Source organism: Bacillus rossius, chromosome 10 (assembly GCF_032445375.1).
Source record: "Bacillus rossius redtenbacheri isolate Brsri chromosome 10, Brsri_v3, whole genome shotgun sequence".
NCBI lineage: Eukaryota > Metazoa > Arthropoda > Insecta > Phasmatodea > Bacillidae > Bacillus > Bacillus rossius.
In genome coordinates this window covers 23,404,167-23,426,832 of record NC_086337.1, presented here as the reverse complement: position 1 = coordinate 23,426,832, position 22,666 = coordinate 23,404,167, and the positions used below count along the sequence as shown (strand labels likewise).

At 41.8% G+C, this 22,666-nt stretch overlaps 1 protein-coding gene across 1 annotated transcript; it reads left to right on the top strand.

The window, feature by feature from the left end:
* Positions 1–334: 334 nt before the first annotated feature.
* LOC134535637 (pyridoxal phosphate phosphatase PHOSPHO2-like) lies at positions 335–22,284 on the top strand. The gene is made up of 2 exons (XM_063374823.1): positions 335–416; positions 20,633–22,284. Exon 2 carries the CDS (start codon positions 20,633–20,635, stop codon positions 21,365–21,367), a length of 735 nt encoding a protein of 244 aa, XP_063230893.1. The 5' UTR covers positions 335–416; the 3' UTR covers positions 21,368–22,284.
* Positions 22,285–22,666: the final 382 nt, after the last annotated feature.

The window sequence follows — 22,666 nt, the reverse complement described above, 5'->3', positions numbered from 1 at the left end:
CCGCGAGCTGACAATACACGGTAAATAATGAAACTGTACCCACGTCTCTAGGACTAATAGTCAGGGAATTTATTAATGCAAAACGATATAGATGTTATAGTCTACGGTAAAAAAAAATTCCTGTTCAGGTTACCCTGTGTTTCCGTGTGAGTATTTTGAAGACGTTCTATACGTGAGTGAGATGTCTGTGTCCTTGCGTGCTCCTTGCCGTGTGCCGTGAGATCAATGCCACGAGGCGACGAGGTGGTTTCTCGACGGCCGTCAAATGGGGTGAAAGATGTGACCTTGAGGAGCCGCGGAAGTGCAGCGGGAACGCGTATGTTTTTATAGTGGTTGCGCTCTCGTCCGGGCTTCAGTCAGCTGGGTGGCCAGCAGGCGAGCGGTGCTGTCGAGGCGAGCTCCCGCGACCGGACAAGGTGAGCCCCTCGCGCGCTCGTCGCGTCTGGCGTAAAAATCGTCGCCCACTACGGCACCCCGCGCAGCCCCGGAAAGAATTCCGGCTCAACAGTTTGCACGTATTTAAGGCCCCTTTTATGCACGCGTTTTATGTCGCGCGACTTTAGTCGCGCGTCTTGTAACTGCATGGGAGGTAATGGCCCCGTTTATACAGTGTCACGCGATTTGACGACCGCAGACGACCGCAGTTCTGCGGTCGCGTTCTGAAAAACATGCCACCGCAAAAAGCTGCTGGCAAAACGCTTGACGAGTTCTAAATGTATTGCTCCTTGTAGACGTGTTTATGCAGACGCGCGACGTTGTTGCCGACTGCGATCTAGGCATTGCTGCCAATCGTCGGATGAACGCGTGACACGAAACGCCGTATATACCGATCTTGCGGCGTTTGCCGTCGCCTTTCGCGCGACACAAAACGCGTGCATAAAAGGGGCCTAAACCAGGATGCACCCACTAGGGCGCGCCGCACCGCACAGCCCTGTCCGCCGCGGAATTGTTCCGGCGCCGAAACTCCCGGGAGAATTCGGAGCGAGATATTTCTGTGCGGCGCGGCTGCTTGCTACAGTGTGCGGTGGCAGACGGAGGAAAAATTTGGGCTGTCACCACCTTCGGGTGCCACTCGGTCATGATCGGTATCTTTGTCGAGTCTGTTTATGAGATCTGCGCACGTGGCCGTACTTATCTAGAGTAAAAAGGTTAGTTCATGTAAAGTTTGAGAATTTATTACTTTATTTAATATCTTTAATGTGAGAAGGGCGTGGTATGAAATGGGAGGTTACTCCTGAAGATTAGATTTGGAGGGATTCTCGAACATTCAAGAAAAAGTATCTGCCACGATATTCTGTGAACCACCTCTGATATGTTGGATTGTAAATTTAAGTGAAGATTGTAACCGCCCTGTTGCTTTACTCCAGCAACACCGCGGTGAACAATCTGTCCTCACACTCTCGCCCCAAGGAGGGTCAAACTTCACGCGGGTGGCACGATCCCACCGCAGGCGACAGTACAAAACATAGTTCCCCTTTTCATTCCTCAAGTGTGAGAGGCTTTAAAACCAAACAATGTAAGAGCAGGATTCAAATTCTTTACTTCATGGCTGTTACTGAATAGCATAATTCAAACTAACTCCTAAGAACATTAAACTATAACTCTATATTTACATGTACATTTCATTCACTTGATGGGCACAACAAAATATTAAATGAAAGGTCCTTGAGTCTCTATAGCTCCTGTGCGCGCACTTTTACGGTATTATGCATGAACTCGTTTACTGTCTATCTCGAGAAATCTCGGCCTAAGTGGGTAATGTTGCACCTCTCGTTAAAAGCATCCAAAAAAAAGTACGTCCACTTCAAAAACTAGTAAGACACGGGCCCGCCCTTCGCCTGTTCTGGCAACAAGGTGCATGTGCGTCGACTCCTTACTTTACATGCGTTGACTGGGGCCCAGCTGGTCGTCCACGAGGGTCGCGGTCGCCGCCACACCTTCTCGCCGGCCCATGTTGCTGTCGTCGTCGCTGGCTCGCGAGTCCCGTCTCACAGGCTCGCGCGCCACCGCTCTGCGCGTCACTCCGCCACGTCATCGTCGTGCACCTTCGACCGTCCTCGGGTTTGCTCGGAACACCCAATACCCACTCAACACTTGGCGTCCGTTTAGCAAACGATTTCAGTTTCATTTTAGCAACCTAACGAAATTACTTTAACAAAATGGCAAAAACCAATAAAAAACAATATTTTCTAATTAAACACAAAAATAAATACTTCTTCAAAGAAAATACTCACGTAGGCAGCAGCTAACTAAACAATGAAAAAAGTTACCGGAACCGGTAAAAATCTCCGCCCTTAAAAAAAAGAATTTGGTTTCCACAATAATTTCAATGAAAATCCAAATAAACTCTCAGACGCTAACCTAAACACCAACAGATCAAGAAGAGAGAGATAGAGAAGCTAAGAAAAAGAGAAAAAATCACAAAAGACACCAAAAGAGAACTCCAAAAGCACAACACTAAAAGTTAACATAAACACTCTCTACAAGATATCCATTGGAAACCAATTTCTTGTACTATAATTCAACAAGCCAAAAACAAAGGTTCTCAAAAAGGCTTTACAAAAATTAAATCTAATTCAAACTAAGAACCAGTTAATTAAAAAAAACACAAATTATGTCTCTGTCGGTTTAACAAACTTTTTTTAATGTCTAATGTGAGCCTTCCTTGTTTTGAAAGTATTTTCTGTGTCCTGTAAAAGCACTGTCACTGGGCCTAAAAACTTTGGCTTTGTAAAAATTGCCTACATAACACAAGTTCACCAGCCACAAAATCCATTACTCTCCTTCCTTTGTTATACTGTACACTGGCTTTTTTTCTAGCCTTTTCTAAATTCTCAGCTGCCAAAATCCAGCTTTTCTCTAACATACGAACTCTCGAAGTACCAAGACATTCCTTAGGAACGCCCCATACATTTAGGAGCGGATGGTTTACATTACGCCCTAAGAATAGCTCGGCTGGCGTAAAGTCTATAGCTTCATGCTTACCCATGTTAAAGGCTAGGTTTAAATAACTCAGGTGGGTGTCCCAACGACGTTGATCCTTCTGGTTATAAATCGTAAGAGCCACTTTAATACTTTTATTTATTCGCTCTACCAAATTGGGGCACGGATGATATGGGCTGGTCGTGAAATGTTTAATTCCCCAATATAAACACATCGTTTCAAATACTTTACTTACAAAGTATGTAGCATTATCCGAAACTATTTCTTCCGCTCCCCCAAAACTACTCCTTACTCTAGTTTCTAAAGGCAGACTTTACTACTTGGGTAATTTTCATGTCCCTCATCCCTATCAAAAAGCAAAATCTGGTGAAACCATCCACTACAGCTAAAATACAGTTATTTCCGGACACACTACGCGAGTAGTATATAATAGGGACTCCTGAAACTGGCTTCTGGCTGTGGTAGTGGTGTCGGTGTCCGCCATCTTGGATTGGGACGTCACCGCGGCCATATTGGATGACTTTTACCTTGACCTTCACCCCGGCGGCCATTTCGGATCCGCCATCTTGGATTTGCCATCTTGGATCCGCCATTTTGGATGACGTCATTTTGTTTTCTCGAACTTTCCGCCATTTTGTTTTCCGACATTTTGAATTATGATGTCACCGTTGCAATTTCCGTTACGCCCGCCATCTTAAACTTTTTTATTTACTATCCGATTTTAATGAAAATTTTTTTTAAAATTTATAAAAAAAATTCAATTAATATAATTTTAATAATTTAAAAAAAAAAACATTCATTTACGACACGGAGCTCGGAGTCGTCGGTTCGAACACATTGAGTGCAAAAAAAATTAAAAACGACGACAGGTTCCTTCCTAAATGGTGGCTGCAGTCAGACTGACTTACCCCCACAACTTTTTTTCATAGCACATATATCGTCAGGTAACATGACGTCACGTCCGCCATCTTGTCCTCATCTGCTGGAAGCCATGATCATTGTATCATCGGCTAGAGTGCGCTTATGCCATGTTAGTTTAATTCTTATCCGCTAGAGTGCAGTAATCATTTGTTACTGTGACACCCGCCATCTTGAAATTTGGACGCCATCTTGAAAATCCGTAAATATTTAGCTAGAAATTCGGGAAAAGTTCCAAATTTCATTAAATAAATCACTCTATAATTTAAATATTGGTTCGATCCGCTCCTGTCCTCGATTCGATACCCGATCAATGCAATAATGTTTAATTTTATGTAAAAAATAATAATTTCAATAAACCATGTTCAATATTCGTAAAGATACTTTAAATCCTCTACTACCATCATCATATCAGACATCAGGACCACCATATTGGTAATTCATAATTTTAATGCTAGAGATTCGGGAAAAAGTTCAAAATTTATTAAATAAATTGTCAATAAATGTAATGATTGATTAGATCGAATAAGGTCCTTGTTCGATCCCTGGCCGATACAAATCAACTTTAATTTAAAAAAATACCACAAAAGCGACAGGTTTGAGAAATAAAAACACCGCAAGTTCTTTTAAAAAATTTATTACATAAATTCAATACATTACTACAAGTAAAAAAAACCACAGACAAATTACTAAAGTTTTGTGGATTTCTCGATGTCTGCATCTGCCACCCAAGAATTAAAGCGAGGTGGAAAGCCGCACCACTTGACGTAGGACAGTCCATTTCTTCGTTTTATAATCTTCTCCACCAAGTACGTATCGGGATACAACGTAGGCTGAATCTCTTCGGCATAGAAGCCACCATGGATAGGTTTGTGGTCCAAATCTTCGAGGTAGTAGGTCCTAGGCTCGGATTCACGAACATGTGTCACACGGAAAAGTTCGGGACTCCAGTTCGCAGTGAAACCTTTCTCAAAGATACCTTTCTGCTTGGAGATTCGCACAATGTCACCGACGTTAGCTTTAAGCTTTCGTGGATCTTTTTTCTTCGTGTTGGAAAACACTGTTCGAAGAAGGCGATTGTCCTTTACGTCCTTTGGCTTCATTTTCGTGGTAGAATGCACCGTGGAATTATACTCGCTTATTAGTTTCGGCAAGATGTCAAGCTACTTGTAATTTCCGTAAGCCGTGATTGCCGCCACATCTTGGAACGCAAAGTTCTGTTAAACCTTTCGACAACGGAGGCTTTGACGTTACTAAATGTAGAGTAGTGTTTGATGCCATACTTCTTCATCAAAGCCTTGAAAGTTGCATTGTAGAATTCTTTCCCGAGGTCTGTTTGCAGGTGCGACGGTACACATCAATCCTGCAAAATATTGTTCATGGCCTTGGCTACTTCAGTTACAGTCTTTGATTTGACAGGTCTAGCCCAAGTGAACTTGCTATAAACATCGATGACTGTCAACATGTACTTAAAACTTTTATTAAATCGCGAATACGGTATCATCTCAACAAGGTCCGCTTGGAATAAATCATCAATTCCACGAACTATGACTTTGCGACGAATGTATTTCCGTCTAGCAGGAGAATGAAGTTCGCGAGCGATTCCAGTTCGACTCATTGTATGTAGCCAGCTTCCATCAGTTCTTCAAGTATGAAGACTATTTCGTTGATGTGCGAATAGTTTCCTACACTAAGCGAAGCATGTAGAATTCTAAGGCGATCAACTAATTCATTGGGGTCGTCCCAATATACATAGTCAAATATCTGACCACATTCTAGCTTTTTTATACCTTCGCCGTGTATTGTTAGTTCACTGAAGAGATTAGCGAGAATGTCGATCTTTTCATGATCTACATCTTTATATACACCACTATCAGGATCGTTATCGCGAAAATGTGCATTGGATAGCTCTAGCAGTTTTTTGTACTGTTGTAAGTCTTTGTGAGAATATCCTTTAGGCTCCCTGCGAAACAGCAATTCGTACAGACCCGGAATCCCTCGCGTATTGAACGCTTCTACGCGCACGATATTTCCTGGCAGAAAGTCTATTTCTTTAGCACCGAGGAACCACTTATTATGTTTTCTGTACACTCCGTAGGTCATGTCATTATTCCGACTCGTAAACGATATCAGGTATGGTCGGACCATTGCATTAACTTGGTTGCCCTTTTTTGGTATTTTCTTCTTGTGCATGGACTCTGTACTTGTCAAGTCCTCTTCTTCTAGATCTAGTTCATAATTTCTCTTCTTTATAGTTGGCATTTCATCTTCAACTTCTGTCTTCACAATGATGGCTGGTTCTTCCTTGCTTTTAAGTTCGTCGAGGCGACTAGTGATTGTTTTAAATATCTCCTCATTTTCCATCTCACATGTAAGTCTGGTTCGTCTAGCAAGTAAATATTTTTCACGAACAGACTGTATAGCTCGATGAAGGTCACTGGCCAGGTCCGACATTGTACTGGCTGGAAACATATTGCAAGACCTCCTTTTATACTTTTTTATTCGTTCACAGAAACTTCTTACTTGTGTTTGGCTAAATCTGAATTTGTTGACAAGTGAGATAGTGATGCTTTCAGACTACTTTGAAAAGTTCGCAAATCGTCGCGTCTTTGTGCATTCGATACTTCGATCATGTCGCGAATGCGAGAATCCGAGGCTTCCACGCGCTGGTCGATGGCAACGAGATACTCTAGTAATTCCTTTTTCACACTTTCTACCTTTTGAGCCAGTAGCGAAATGTATTTGCGGATAACTTTGTCATGAGACTTGAGAGCTGTACGTAAGTCTCGACTGCTGCGTCCAAATTTGGAAATGCTATGACTCATGTTTGACGATAAACTGATCGAAACCTCGTCTGTACCTGCCCTTATATAGCGGCCAGTCTTTGACTATAACTAGGAATCCGTGTTCTTCTTTCCAACACAAGGAGCACATGTCTTTGAATTCCTGGAATGTCATGTCGGTGTTTACGTGATCATCATAAGCGTGACGTAAATTAAGTTCGTCAATGCGAAAAAGTACTATGAGATTTGCGTTGTCTCGTAGGAGTTGTTTTGGAATACGACTGTACGTCTGACACAGGTAAACGCAGTCTACATTGGAGTGTCTGCCCATTGAAAAGTACTATTGTATTATACCTTGTTTCTCGCTCATTACATCGTCGAAAACAAACACGGAATTGGCTTTTGTTTCGCTTGGAGGTACCACATCCGCATTATCATTAAATGGAAAAAACTCCAGACCATCCACCGAGCGTAGAACAGTAGCTAGGCGCTGGTACTTTGGCTGTTGCAACGACTTGGAATATAAGTTAACGTTTTTGAACCGAAGACCGTTTGGTTCCTCCAGTAAACTCAGCACAACGCACGTTTTGCCGCAGTTGGATGGACCCGCCATTATGCAACGTATGGCAGAAGGCAACAGTAAGCCATGTCGTGATTCACGCGCACTAAATACATCGTCTTGCATAATGCACACGGGCAAACACACTTCTTGCTTGACGACCTGCATTGTACTAAAGAAATTGTATAAAATCAAACACATTTATACTTTCTGGTCAGTTGTGCGTAATGACTCGAAGAGGTAGGAACAAACAACACATCGGTGCAGGACTCGTGAACTCGCTGATAAACAATCTACCATTCGAGCTACACATTCCCGGCTACAGATTCTGCGGCCCTGGGACTAAACTAGCGAAAAGGTTAGCTCGCGGTGACGTGGGCATTAATTCTCTCGACGAAAAGTGCAAGCAGCACGATATCGCATATTCATTAAGCAAGGACCTGGAATCCAGACACCGGGCCGACGAGATATTGGCACAGGAAGCCGAAGATATAAGCAAATCGTCGAACGCGGGACTAGGAAAAAAAATCGCAGCGTGGGGCGTATCTAAAATCATGAAGGCAAAGACGAAATTAGGACTGGGTGTTCGTCGAGCCAGCTCCATCAAGTCAAAGACTAACTCACGCAAGACCAAACTCAAGACTGGTGCAGGCGTGCAAAAAGCCAAGCAAAAATTACAGATTCTCGACAAGAACATTATAGGAGGATTTCTTCCTTTGCTTTTGCCTGCATTGGGTGCTCTTGGCGGCCTCATCGGTGCAACGAGCGGTATAGTGCGGGCAGTCAACACTTCGAAGAATGAGCGCAAGCAGTTAAAAGAAGCACAGCGACACAATGCCAGCATGGAAGCCATTGCCATGGGTAAAAAAAAACGCCGCAGGACTCTACTTGCAACCTCACAAATCAGGTCGAGGCATGAGGAAGAAACGAATGAAAAAATCCTAAGTTCTTTGCCGAAACGTCCGCTCACCAACGTAGATTAAATCAAGCACGCACGCAAACTGAAAATACCAAATTTCCGTGGCGTGTTTATGCGAGACACTTTGCCCAGCAAGCCAAAGACACGTGAGCGCGCCATAATTAATTTAGACACGTCGGCGGATCGAGGCACGCACTGGGTGGCTTATGTAAAGTCTGGAAAAATGGCCGAGTACTACGATAGTTTTGGAAATTTACGGCCTCCGCCAGAACTGCGACAGTACCTGGGCCGGTCCACTACGTTGTTTTACAATTACGAAACGGAATAGAGGCCTAACCAAACAAACTGCGGACACTTGTGTCTTCGCTTTTTAACAAACAAAAATAAGCTGACAAATAAAAATTACTACTTAAAGGATGTGCAGTGATTATAATTTATTAGTCATGACGATAACACTTACCTTGACAGGTCACGCATCTGAGCTGCGGGCGGTTCATTTCCCGCCTCTGGATTTAGACGGAGAATGGTGTATCGGACTCGTAGATTTTCAAACGTATAATGCCATACCTAATATCGACGAAGAAAATTGCAAGATCTGCTTCCTGAAAAGCGATGGGACCGCTCATTAAATACAGTTACCTGTTGGCTCTTACGAAATTGACGACATTGCAAATTACATCAGGGATATGTTACCACAGGATGTAGACTTTCAACTGCGTGGAAATCCAAACACTCAAAAAACCATTCTAACATGCAGTGAAAATGTCGACTTTACGAAACCTGGGACCATAGGTACGATGCTCGGATTCGAATCAAAGGTGTATGATACAGGAAGAACGTACGAATCTACGCGCGCAGAAAAAATTTACCTGTGAATGTCATAAGAATAAACTGTAATTTGGCAAGTGGAACGTATCTCAACGGAAGACTAAGCAACATGCTGCACGAGTTTTCGCCGATGGTCCCGCCAGGATATAAACTGGTAGAAGTACCGCAAAGTATCATTTACGTTCCAGTCGTCGTGAAGTGCGCACACGAAGTCGTCGTCAGAATCGTTAACCAGCGAGAACGATTGGTGAATTTTCAAGACGAAGAAATTACATTATGTCTGCACTTGAAGCGATGGGCATAAAGTTCGTAACACCGAACAATTATAAAAGAAATCGTATTGTCGTGAATAAGAACAGTTCTCTACCAGACATCGGTGCATTAACACCTGACAACATAAAGTATCTTCTTAGTATTGGACAAGTGCCGAATAAATATGGAAGACGAAATCCTCAACGTGGAAGATCCGGTCATTTTTGAAGACGGCATTACGAAAATGGAATTGCACGAGTACCAGCCTTTCCTGCTCGGACCGTACGCACTACCATCGGAAGTACGCATTGCTGTACAGCACCAATATATTTGTACTTTACCCTCACAGTCATTTCTACGTATAAGAGGCACGCTTACAAAAGCGGATGGTACGCACCCGACAACGACATCAATATCCTGCAATGGTATTCTTCACCTAATCGAGCGCATTACATATGTACTCAATGGCGTCGAGGTAGACCAGACGAGAGATGTATGCATAACATCTGCTATGAAAAATTACCTTTCGCTCACGCCAAATGAACTGTCTGCTGCAAAGATGGCCGGTTGGGCTCTCGAGGATGAATATAAGCTTCCGGTTTATGCCGAAGGGAAGTTCGAAGTTTGTGTTCCTCTGTCCATGCTTCTTGGATTCGCTGAGGACTACAGGCATATAATCATTAATTCGAAACAAGAGCTCGTACTGCTTCTAGCCAACACGAACATTAATGCAATTGTCGCCGCTGCAGAAAACCCTCAAGATGTCTCGCTAACACTTCAGTCCATCGAGTGGATGCTGCCCCACATCCAAGTGAGCACCGTTGAACGAGTCAATATGTTGAAGAACATCGAAAATGGCAAGAACTTCGATGTGACATTCCGATCCTGGACTTGATGTAAGTTTTTGGACATACGCCATTGCTTAGCAATGGCGTATGTCCAAAAACTTACATCAAGTCATGCACTCTCATTGCACAAATCTTTTAAAGATAACTCCGATCCTGGAGCCTGAAAACTTATCCTGGCTTGCCTCATAGTCAGCGTATCAATTGGATAGTAAAGTCCAGCTTCGCTACGGAAAAACCAAGATACATCATCGTCGGGCTTCAGACCGGAAGACAGCTCAATGCAGGAGTAAGTCGCTCCGTATTCGATAACTGTCAAATACGTAATGTAAAAATATTTTAAACAGCGAAAGTTATCCGTACGTTGACATGAACATGGACTTTGAAAGTGGAAGATATTTTCTCACATATCAAATGTACGCCAAAATTCAGCAAGCTTACTATGGGCGGAGACAGTCACCGATACTGAGTCCCGACAGTTTCAAGAACAAGGCTCCGTTAATGGTGTTTGATGTTTCCAAACAGGATGATCGTAGAAATTCAAACATCATCGACTGTAGGATCGAGATAACGACTAGCGGAAATATTCCGCCAAACACCTATGCTTTCTGTTTGATACTTCACGATCGGCTTGCTTTGTACAATTATCGTGACAAACTTGTGAAAATTCTGACATAAATATCGTTTCGTTTTCGATGTTAATTTAGTTACGACCGAGCATTGCTAGTGACAAGATGTACTGCAATCTGCAAGGTTTCCAGAGTCAAAATGGATTCGTGCTCAAGGAAATTAGCGTCACCTCCGGAGACAAGACTCGAACACGCACTTTCCGACCTCCGTATCCGTGGAAACTACTAGACGAAAAAAGTAAACGGTCTAATGAATGGCTATGTAAATATTATCACGGACTAGAGTGGGATGAAGGAATAATTCCGTACCACCAAGTGAAAATCACTATTGAAGATTTACTAGTTCAAAACGAAATAATCTACGTTGCCGGACCTGAACAGAAGAAATGGCTGAGCAAGTTGTGTGATGCGTCAGTTGTAATTGTAGACCTACAGGCCGACTACGGCTGTTCTTCCCTGCGCAAGCTTAGTGCAATATACGACGTGCAGCCACGAGACAAGTTTGAACGTGTCTGTGCCTGTACAAACTCGCAGTTAATGCAGAAATGGCACACACAATGTTAGTAGGAGCCTGCATATATAGGTAAATGGCATACATACGTACGTGCCTTCAGTTGTCGTTCTACCCCAAGAAGATGTTTACGTTTCATCCTGCTAACTTGTACGTGAGCGCAAGACCTAGCTTCAGCAATGTCGAGTACAGCTACTGGGATTCCGGGTATATACGTACATATACAGAAACCTGTGATGGAGGCGCTCAGCATTGGCGGTTTGCGCACTTTCCTGTGTCCTACGAACCGACTCAGCAGCTGGTAGATTGTTGCGAACCTGGAAACTGTGCCGTCTATCACATGAGACCACACACAATCCTTCCTGCAAGCATCGCTGAGGTAGTCGCCTCGTCTGCACATGCAACACCAAACATGGACGTGTTGCAACATGTTGCGACCTGTGATGCTTCTACGCAGACGTCCAAACGGTGTGCGTCTCGTCGTCGCAGTTCAGGCAGTGAATCTGTCCCAACTAGCACTGAGCCAAAGCCCAGGCCTAGACGTGGTCACAGACGTCATCGACCATGTCTTGTCGGAGTTGTCGACGTCGCAGAAGATGACCAGCTGGAAATCTGTGTTCCTGATCCCGTGGCCTGCGAACCAGTTGGAACCGGAGTCGATGATTCAGTGCGTGCGGCATTAAAGACTTTGCTTGTGAAAATACTTGTTTCCTTAACCTAATGTGTATTTGTGTAATTTTTATAAATAAATGTGTAAAACTTGAACTTGTGTGTTTTTTATTTCTATAATTTTTAGGTATCTAATAAAAAAATCATTTTAAATACAGACAATATTTTGACTCATGTAGTATACCAGTAGACCGCGGGTATGTAAGCGAGGTTCAGACGACTTGACCCGCAGTTCACCTCTGACCGCGGTGCAGTACGGACTTGCTCTCATCAGGTAGTTTCGTGAGATTTAGTTACTGTTCCAATGTCAACCGGAATAGACTGTTTACCGTCAGCAGCGGGGACCTCGATGGCAGCAACGATGATGCAGTCGGAGATCCCGATACCGACTGCAGAGGAGACCGCGACAGCGGTGGAGATCCCGATACCTGCTGCAGAGGAGACAACGATGCGTGCTGTTCCATCACCAGCTGAAGTTTCATCATCAGCATTCAATACTTCAATTAATGAAGAGCATACAGCGCATCAATGCAAATATTGTGGCCCATCATTTACTTTCACTTCAAATGCGCGCAGACATGAAAGAAGCAGCTGTCAGAATAATGCTCAAAGAATACTGTTTCAGTGTGTAAAATGTAATAAACTAATTTCACGTCTCGATAGCTTACATCATCATTATAAAAAATGCTCCGAGAAAGTTAAGTGCGAGTATAATGAACATGGTTATTGTTTTGACTCGTGTGTTGTACCAGCTGATGAGACTACATAAGTGAGACTCTGGTGATATGAACTTCAGTCCGTCTCTGACTGCGGTGATGAACGGATCGGATAGTTAGATTTGTATAACATAATATACCGGTATCTAGCTATTCTTGAGAACTCGATGGCATCATTACCACTATCTACACCAACCTGGATCGAACGACTACCATCATCAGTGCAGAGCACTATGACAACGACGTCTACAGCTACACCTGCTCTCTCAGCACAACAGGAGATTTCGACACGTGCAACATCTTCTGCAGAGAAGACCTCAAAGGCTTCAGAAGTTAACATGTCAGCAGTTGTACAATGGTTGTCAACAGTTCCAGTGCCATTGATAAAGGAAGGAGCAACCAACGGTGTTCCATCACCCAACTGTACGTACTGCGAGAAGTTAAAAAAACTTGAAATTACGTGATTATATAATTCACAATTGTAATAATAACTCTCAACGCATTAAATATCAGTGCAACAGGTGTTTAAGCAAATTCATACACTATGGACGATTAAAACGACACCTCAGGAATTGTGATAGACTGGCTGTACAATCATCGGAATCAAGCTGTATATTTTGTAACAAAACATTAGCAAATATTCAAAGTGCACAGCGACACGAAAATATCACTGTCCTTTTAATAAAGTCGATAATTCGTCTTTGTGTGAAAATTGTGGTGTACCAATATGTCGACCTGATTTACTGAATAGACATTTACGGACATATAATAGACTTACTTCGTCCATTAAGAAGACTGTTTGAATCAATAAATCCACAAAACTTTAGTCATTTGTCTGTGTTTTTTTTGTACTTGTAGTAGTGTATTGAATTTATGTAATACATTTTTTTTAAGAACTTGTGTTTTTATTTCTCAAACCTGTCGCTTTTGTGGTATTTTTTAAAATTAAAGTTGATTTGTATCGGCCAGGGATCGAACCAAGGACCTTATTCGATCTAATCAATCATTACATTTATTGACAATTTATTTAATGAATTTTGAACTTTTTCCCGAATCTTTAGCCTTTTAATTATGAATTACCAATATGGTGGTCTTGATGTCTGATAGGATGATGGTAGTAGAGGATATAAAGTCTCTTTACGAATATTGAACATGGTTTATTGAAATTATTATTTTTTACATAAAATTAAACATTATTGCATCGATCGGGTATCGAACCGAGGACAGGAGCGGAATGAATCAATATTTAAATTAATGAGTTATTTACTTAATGAATTTTGGAACTTTTCCCGAATTTCTAGCTAAATAATTACGGATTTTCAAGATGGCGTCCAAATTTCAAGATGGCGGGTTTCACAGTAATAAATGATTACTGCACTCTAGCGGATAATAATTAAACTAACATGGCATCAGCGCACTCTAGCCGACGATACAATGATGATGGCTTCCAGCAGACGAGGACAAGATGGCGGACGTGACGTCATGTTACCTGACGATATATGTGCTATGAAAAAAAGTTGTGGGGGTAAGTCAGTCTGACTGCAGCCACCATTGAGGAAGGAACCTGTCGTCATTTTTAATTTTTTTTGCACTCGACGGGTTCGAACCGAGGACTCCGAGCTCCGTGTCGTAAATGAATGTTTTTTTAAAAAAAAAATTATTAAAATTTTATTAATTGAATTTTTTTATAAATTTAAAAAAATTTTCATTAAAATCGGATAATAAATAAAACAGTTAAAGATGGCGGGCGTAACGGAAATTGCAACGGTGACATCATAATTCAAAATGGCGGAAAACAAAATGGCGGAAAGTTTGAGAAAACAAAATGACGTCATCCAAAATGGCGGATCCAATATGGCGGATCCAATATGGCGAATCCAAAATGCGGATCCAAAATGGCCGCCGGGGTCAAGGTCAAGGTCATCCAATATGGCCGCGGTGACGTCACAATCCAAGATGGCGGACACCGACACCACAACCACAGCCATAAGCCAGTTTCAGGAGCCCCTATTATATACTACTTACGCGGTAAAGGTCCAAACACATCAATAAAAACTCTCTCCCAAGGTCTGCTAATTTTCTGCACCGAATAAAAGCCTACTTTTGCATTATGATGTTGCTTCGCCAGTTGGCACGCCTTACACCCCCTGACTAGTTTCTCCACGTCATCTGGGATTTTGGGCCAGTAGAAACTATTAGAAATCTTATCATAGGTTTTCTCAATTCCCCCATGTGCGCCTATCGCTGAATCATGATAATATCTCAAGATCATCGGCCTTATCGCGCAGGGTGCAAAAACTACTTTGTTATTATTTTTCACAAAATATAACACATAATAATGTTTATCAGATCCTTTTTTATTCATATCCTTCAGGTTATTTATAATTTCCCTTACTTCAGAATCTTTATCTTGCCATTCCTTAATGTTACTAAAAACTTCTCGGAAATTTTTTAACACACTGCAAAATCGTACCACCTGCAACCTGGCCTCTTCCCCCTCAACATCTGATCCCCCCTCAACCATTTCCGATGTTTCTGGGTGCTTTTCCCCTAGATACTCGTCGGGATCAAACATCCACGAGAGAGCGTCAGCTAACGCGTTCTCGCTGCCCTTAACGTGCTTGATATCAAACCTGAATTTAGTAAGGTGCATAATCCAACGCCCTATTTTCCCTAGTTGTTTAGGATGCGAAAAGAGCCATGTCAACGCCTGGTTATCCATCGACAATTCAAAAGTATCAAACTCAATAAACGTTTCAAACCTTTCAACTGCAAAGATGCATGCCAGTGCCTCCTTTTCATAAGAGCTGTATTTTTGCTCGTTCGCATTAAGCATCCTACTCGCATACATAACCGGCTGTAGACCCTTTTCTCCTGCTTGAAGCAACACCGCCCCTAGCGTTAGGCGACTCGCGTCACACTGTACTATAGATTTCTTATTAAAATCAGGTGATACTAGCACCGGGGTGTGAGTAATGGCGTTCTTTATGGTTACAAAGGCTTCATTCTGTTCACACTCCCCCCCCCCCCCCCAAGTCAAATTTAACATATTTTCTTTTCAAATAATTCAATGGGGCATAAATTTCAGCATAATTTGGGATAAAACGACTAAAATACCCAGCACACCAATAAACCTCATTACCCCTTTAACATTTTTAGGGATTGGGAAGTTTATAATAGGGGCGATTTTTTCCGGGTCCATTTGCAAACTACCCTTACCTATCAAGAAACCTAAAAAATTTATTTGGCTTCAACATACTTTTTTCGGGTTAATCGTTAATCCGGCCTCACGAAGTTTGTTCAACACCGCCTTCACATGTTCAAGATGCTCTTCAAAACTTTTAGAATATTGTCACGTCTCACTTTCAGAGGGGGGGTTCAATTCTTCAAAAATGTAGCTCTGAACATAAGAAACTCAAAACATTAACTAGCCATAGAGCATCTCACTGAGGATTGAATCTTAGTAGGTGTATTCTTATACAAGAATAGAAAATCAGGATACTGAGAAAAAAATAAGAGTAACCTAAAAACAATAGAACAATCACATTTATTTATAACAATTAAATAAAGCTGACAAATAATGAGGCACCTTCCATGTCCGCTACCAGCCTTATAGATATTCCGACAGAAAAACAATAAACCATATATAAGATTTTCTTAGTAGTACTAACACATTAACATAATCGTAATAATTTCCTCCAGGCCACCCAGTGATACCAAGCTTCATTAGCTCTTCCACAACTTCATTTTTAAAATTTATTAAGAACATCCACTACCTTGAAACGGATTTTAGAAATTATTTAGTTTAAGTTTATAACGTCATCATTTACATGAAAAGACAAGGATCGTGATGCAAACAAATTACCGAGTTATACTTGAAAATAAAAAGGGAACGGTAGTGCTCAACGTATTACACGTTAAAACCACTAAGTTTCTAAGAACAAATTATTTATAAGAGCAAATAATACACCAAACGAGAATTTTTAAAGTTAACTACGAAGAAACACTGAAGGCTAAGAGTCCGGCATCACTCAGGCGCCATTTCCGATAGCACTCACCTAACCATTACCAAGTCGCCGCGCGGCCGGGCAGCATGACAGCCTTCCACAGGATTACCGCCCCGCGAAAACATTTTACATCTCTTTTAAGCTATTTTCTTGGCCGCAAAACCCCTACGGGGAAAACATCCTGACGGGAAGTTTTCCTGTGTTTTACAAACACGTAAAGTTATTACAACAAGCCGGCCGCGCGGTCGGCCGCGCCAGGTTGCCCACGTAGTCAGAAAACCGGCCGCTAGATTGCGACACTCGCCTGCGCACGGCGACTGCGCACAATCTGCGCTCTCAGCTGGCCTCAAAAAAAAACGACAAACAAGTCTGCGCCGCGTTTCTCTGGAACTGCAGCAAACAACGTGTCAGCTGGCCTGGCTGAAACGCGGTCACGCCTGCGTTCCCAGACAAAGACGTGCAAGACTCGCACTCTTCCAGCCCCCCCCGCAAACCCAAATCCAACAAAGGTGTTACCCCATCTTAGCGTGAGGGAAACCAAGTCCCGAACTAGCGAAAAGAATTTAAAATTGTATTTTCAACAAATAAACTAATTAAATAAATTAATGATAATTTTGAGCTACGCGACAATATATACAGATGTCGTCCAAAAAGCTAACTGTAAATTTATATTGAAAATCCTGTAGTAAATTATTCAAAATTCTTGATAAGCTCTGAGCCCCAAAATTAACCCCAAAGGGCACCCGTCTCCATTCGTAGTGCCCCCATGACATCATAAATCCGGTATTTTTGCTATCCATCTGCCCAGTTTTCCTAGTTGCTTGGGGTGAGCCAAAAGGCAAGCAAGGGCCTGATTGTCGGTCTTTAATAAAAATTCCCTGTGCTCAAGGTATTGTCGAAATTTGTCGATTCCGAACACAACTGCTAGACACTCGAGTTCATAAACAGAGGACGATTTTCTCTCTTGATAAGTTAGAGTGCGAGAGGCGAAAGCTATTGGTTGCCTGTGGCCATCGAACTCTTGTGATATAACTGCGCCAATGGCAACACTCGATGCGTCTGTCTGTAGTATGAATGGTTCAGTGAAATTCGCCATCCGAAGAACAGGTGGGCTGGCTATGGCTTGTTTTAAATGATTAAAAGCTTTGTCTTGTTCAGGACCCTAATTGCATGGTGTGTTTTTCTTTCGAAGTGCATTTAATGGGGCTGCGTGTTCTGCAAAATTAGGGATAAATTTCGTGTAGATGCTAGCCATTCCAATAAATCTTGAAACTCCTTTTGGATCTTTCGGTGGTTGGAAATCAGCGATGGCCTGTGTACAGCTTGGGTCAATTGTTACTCCTCTACTAGAAATTATGTGTCACAGAAAAATTTCTGGAACTGCAAACTTAACTTTCTTTGTATTGACTGTTAGTCCTGCTTTATGCAGTCGGGTGAGAACTTCCGATAAATGAGCTATATGTTCTTCAAAAGATTCAGAATACACTACCACATCGTCAAGGTAATTAAATACAAATTTAAATTTTAAATCACCAAACTCTTGGTCAAGGAGGTGAGTTAATACCTAGGCGCCTGTGACTAGGCCAAAAGGAACTATTTTGTATTGATACAAATTCCTGGGCACGCAAAAGCCGGTGATTGGTTTTGACTTCGGAGTTAGTGGTATTTGATGATAGGCCGAATTAAGATCAAAAATGCTCAAATACTTGGCTTTGCTAAACCAATGGCAAGCTGAATTCAAATCAGGTAATGGTTCCATTTCTAAGTGTTTGCCGATTAATTTTTATAAAGTCCACCACTAAGCTGTGACCTAAACCTTGGGGGACCAAAAATGCTGGAGAGGAAAAACTGGAAGTCGATGGTTCAATTACATCCTTGTCCAATAGGTCATGTATATGTTCGCGGATAAATTCCATTTTGGGGCCTAATAATTGATAAGGGTGACACCTGACGGGGGATTTATCCAAAAGTTTTATGTAATATTGCATTAAGTGAGTACGACCTAATTTTTTTTTGTCAAAACATCTGGGAAGATATGACATATATTTTCCACTGATTTTCTTTGCTATGTGTCGAGGTATGTCAGGGATAACTCGCATCTATTCTCAACTTCAGGGTGGAATGCATTGACATTACTCTGATGCTGAGTTTTAAGGGAAACAAATGGGATAATTCTTTATTTATTAAATTTGAAAATGAAATTTCTTGCCTGCAAATCGGTTACTAAGCCGGTTTTAGATATAAAATCAGATCCGAAAATGAGGTCAGTTGCTAAGTCCTGTGAAACTAAAAATGTAAATGTCTAGGAAAATAACTCAATTTTAATTTTAATGAAGGCTATTGTGTTAAACCTTAATGGTTGTTCTGATGCGGTGAAACATTGTATCTTTATTGGTTCAGTTTTCTGAACTAATTTCTCATTTTGTAAAACATGAAAAATATTTCCTGAAATAAAACTTCGGACTGAGCCAGAATCAATCAGTCCTGGAATTTTGTGTTTGCCAATCAAGGTGCTAAAATAAGGTAGACTTGCAAAAATATTGTGACAAATAATTCTTTTGCCTGGATTTTTAGGATTCATACAATTTTTACAATGTTCATTAAGAACGGTAGAATTGTTTACATTATTTGAATCTGTGACCTTTTGCGTTTTTGCCACCTACGAGACTAGTTTGACTTTTGTGATCTATTTGAATTTTTTGTGTGTTTTTGTTGTTGCTTTGCAGTGTAATTACCTTTTATGTGGTAATTGGATCTGTTTTTGTATTCTCTCGGTGCATGTGAAGTCGTGATTGCACTGCATAAATTACCTGAAGATGATTGTTGTTTAGGTGGCGCAGATAAACCACTTGCTGGCCACCTCGTTACTCCTTTTTTTTTTGTTATTGTTGTAATAATAATTTCTCTGTCTTTATTTTGTGCGGCATTCCTTAATTACATGCCCGGGTCTTTTACAAAATTTACAAATGGCATCTGTTCCTGGTGATGGTTATATCCACTCTTGTGATTACTATAATAATTTTGTTTTGTTGTGAAATTGGTGTTCATGTTTTCCTTTATCTGTTGTGGTTGTGACACTGAAAGAATGGGGTGTCTATCAGGGAAACTCGGGTACCGGTTCCTTTGGTAGTCGGCGAATATACATTTTCGGCATGAATACACAAACGGTCCCTCGGCAAAAGTTGGTGGTCGAGTCGGAAAAACTGCTTACGATCGCTCTGCAGGACTAACACCATCCAGGATGTTTGAAAGAACTTCGCACTCTGAAGCTCCTAGGCGAAGGACTCGAGCGGCCTTCTTAAGTTCAACAATGTACCTATTTGCTTAGTGGTTCGTCTTTCGTTGAAGCCTGTTGTACCAATCAAGCCTCAGGTTTGTGAGCATGCTCGCTGGAATTGAAAAACCTAATATGTCAGCGTGGTTCTGATCAAAGGTTCAGTTATTTTCTATGGCCAACGAAGTTCGTTCACTCAGAGGTCGGTTGGTAAGGGGGTAAACTATTTCAAATACCTCTTTATCGGGTAGGTTGCTTTTTTGTTGTAGTTTAAGTAATTGCTGCAAAAACTCATTAGTTTTTATCGGATCCAATCTGTTGGTTTCTGGGAGATTGGTGACTAGCCTTTCCGCAGGGTGGGCGATTTTGCTATAGTAATGTGCATCATGACCTTGCACAGCTGGTGTCGGGAGGTTATTTGGTGCAGAATTGGGGTTGTGTCGGGGGAGGGGAGCTGTAGGTGCCAGAGGGAGGGAGGTGGTTGAGGGGCTGACTTGTGGAATTTTTAGGTCTGGTTGGGGAATAGTTGTCATGGTGGTGGCCTGTGCGAACATAGTCAACTAGTTGGATGAGCTGGCCTGAGGTAGAGATGGGATTTGCATTTCAACGGCCGCAGGGGGAGTGTGGAGTTCTGGGGTGGTTTGGAGCGATGAAGACGCTGATTGAAATTGGTAGTAGGGATTGAAAATGGCTGCCGAAGTGGATGGAAGGTACATAGGTTATTATGTTTTATTTCAAATCAAAATTATATGGAACCCAGTTCGAAATTTCTGTCACAGATGCTGAAGCCGATACTAGCAGCTTTCGACTTCAACAACACCATCGTGAACGGTGACAGTCTGCAGACCATCGTGGAGTTGGGCGCGAGCCGTAGCCTGCCGGACGTCAAGTCCAACTACACCTTCACGATGGACGCCGTGTCCTTCACCCAGACCATGATCCGGGGCCTGCAGGAGTCCAAGGGCATCACCGCCGAGCACATCCGCCAGGCCCTTCGGAAGCTGCCTCTGACGTCGGGACTGGACGCGGTCCTCCGGCTGCTCAAGTCGCGCGACTGCGAGGTCATCATCATCTCCGACCTCATGACGGTCGCCATCGACGACTGGCTGTCCGGGTCCGAGGTGTCCTCGCTCGTGGACAGGGTGTACGCCAACCCGGCGCACTACGACGCCGATGGATACATCGTCATCGAGCCCTACCACCGGCAGGACTGGTGCGACAAGAGCTACAGGCACATCTGCAAAGGACACGTGCTCGAGGAGCACGTCAGGAGCAGGATGGCTGATGGCGTGTCCTTCGACAGGCTGGCCTTCTTCGGGGACGGCAGCAACGACCTGTGCCCTGTCCTCAGGCTGGGTGATAAGGATCTGGCCTTCCCGAGGGAAGGGTACAAGTTGATGAAACTGCTGGACTCCAACCCTCCAGATCAAGTTAAAGCTGCCATCCACCCGTGGTCCAGTGGGGAAGACATTATTGGCATTTTCAAATCTCATCTGACGTCGAGTGAAGGATAATTTTTTAGTTAATTACTACTGAGAATACTACACCTATTTCATCATACTATGTCATTGGTCGAAGACATGTACGATTCAGTATTTAAACCTATATTGTTATGTTTATTCTTATTATCACACTATAATAATGTCTTACCACTGTTATTTCCTTCGAAGAGTATTTCTAGTGTCGGTTCTTTATATTATTGTACGTTCCCTTCCATTGTGATGTGGAGTATACAATTAGTGATGTAAATTAGGGGAATATGGTACACCTATGGAAAAATATCCAGCAATTAATTTTAAAAATATCATTTTCTCTGTAACTGCTCCAGTACACTCTATACAATATTACAATTCAGTTATATAAAACTAGAACACATTTCACCATAAGTACTGTTGGATGTAAAATAACTGTATCCATTACATTCCGTCATTTACCCAAAGCTTTGGTTAAAATGACACATTCGTTCGGGTTATATGATCCACAGCAGAAAATTTGGAGGATTGAAAGAAAAACTTTTGCTAAAAAATGTCTTATACTTTTTAATCAAAGTGGCAGACAATAAAAAATATTTACTGAAAAAAATAACTTAAATGACCTAGCATGGTTTTTGAAAGCCCATAAATATTTCAAAGTGCACATATAAAATATATATAGTTATTTTGTTGTATAAATTTGAGTCATGAAATCTCATGTTATTGTAAATATGTTTAAATTCTTAAAATAAAAATTTACTTCGGGATTAAGTAGAATTTTTGAATAAGGTTTTGCAATGTTGTAGAACTAATATATCATTAAAGGACAATTGTGAATCGCCTGACCAAAACTATCATTAACATTCTGATGCAAAACATTTTAATTTAAATAGTAAGCTACGATACTTGCATCTTTATTTAATCTTACAGCGAAATAAAGTTGTTTTGTCATTTCTGCACTTACAGTTCACTGCACTGTTCCACCCTCTCCACTGGTCATGTAAACACAGAGAACAGTCAACACAACGATATCTAACAAATAAATATCACCATCTTTCCCGCACTCACCACAACAAAACAAACGTTTATCCCCATACAGTTATTACTTTATCTTTGCATTTTTCAGTTTGTACACTAGCTTCATCTGCTTGAAAAGTTGAAGTCAGTTGTAAATTATTAGCAAGCCTTCTATTGGGCATGAAATTTTAAAGAGTTTTTGACTTAGATATGGCGTTCTTGGCTTTTTTAACAATTTTTTGCACTTAATTTTTAAATTCTTTTTCGGTGCTGTTTCTGAGCTAGGCTGATATTTTTCTTCTTATTTTGCATTCAGCATCACTT

Excerpts from the sequence above, each read along its gene's own strand:
- LOC134535637 (XM_063374823.1), top strand. The coding sequence starts at position 20,633 with ATGCTGAAGCCGATACTAGCAGCTTTCGACTTCAACAACACCATCGTG.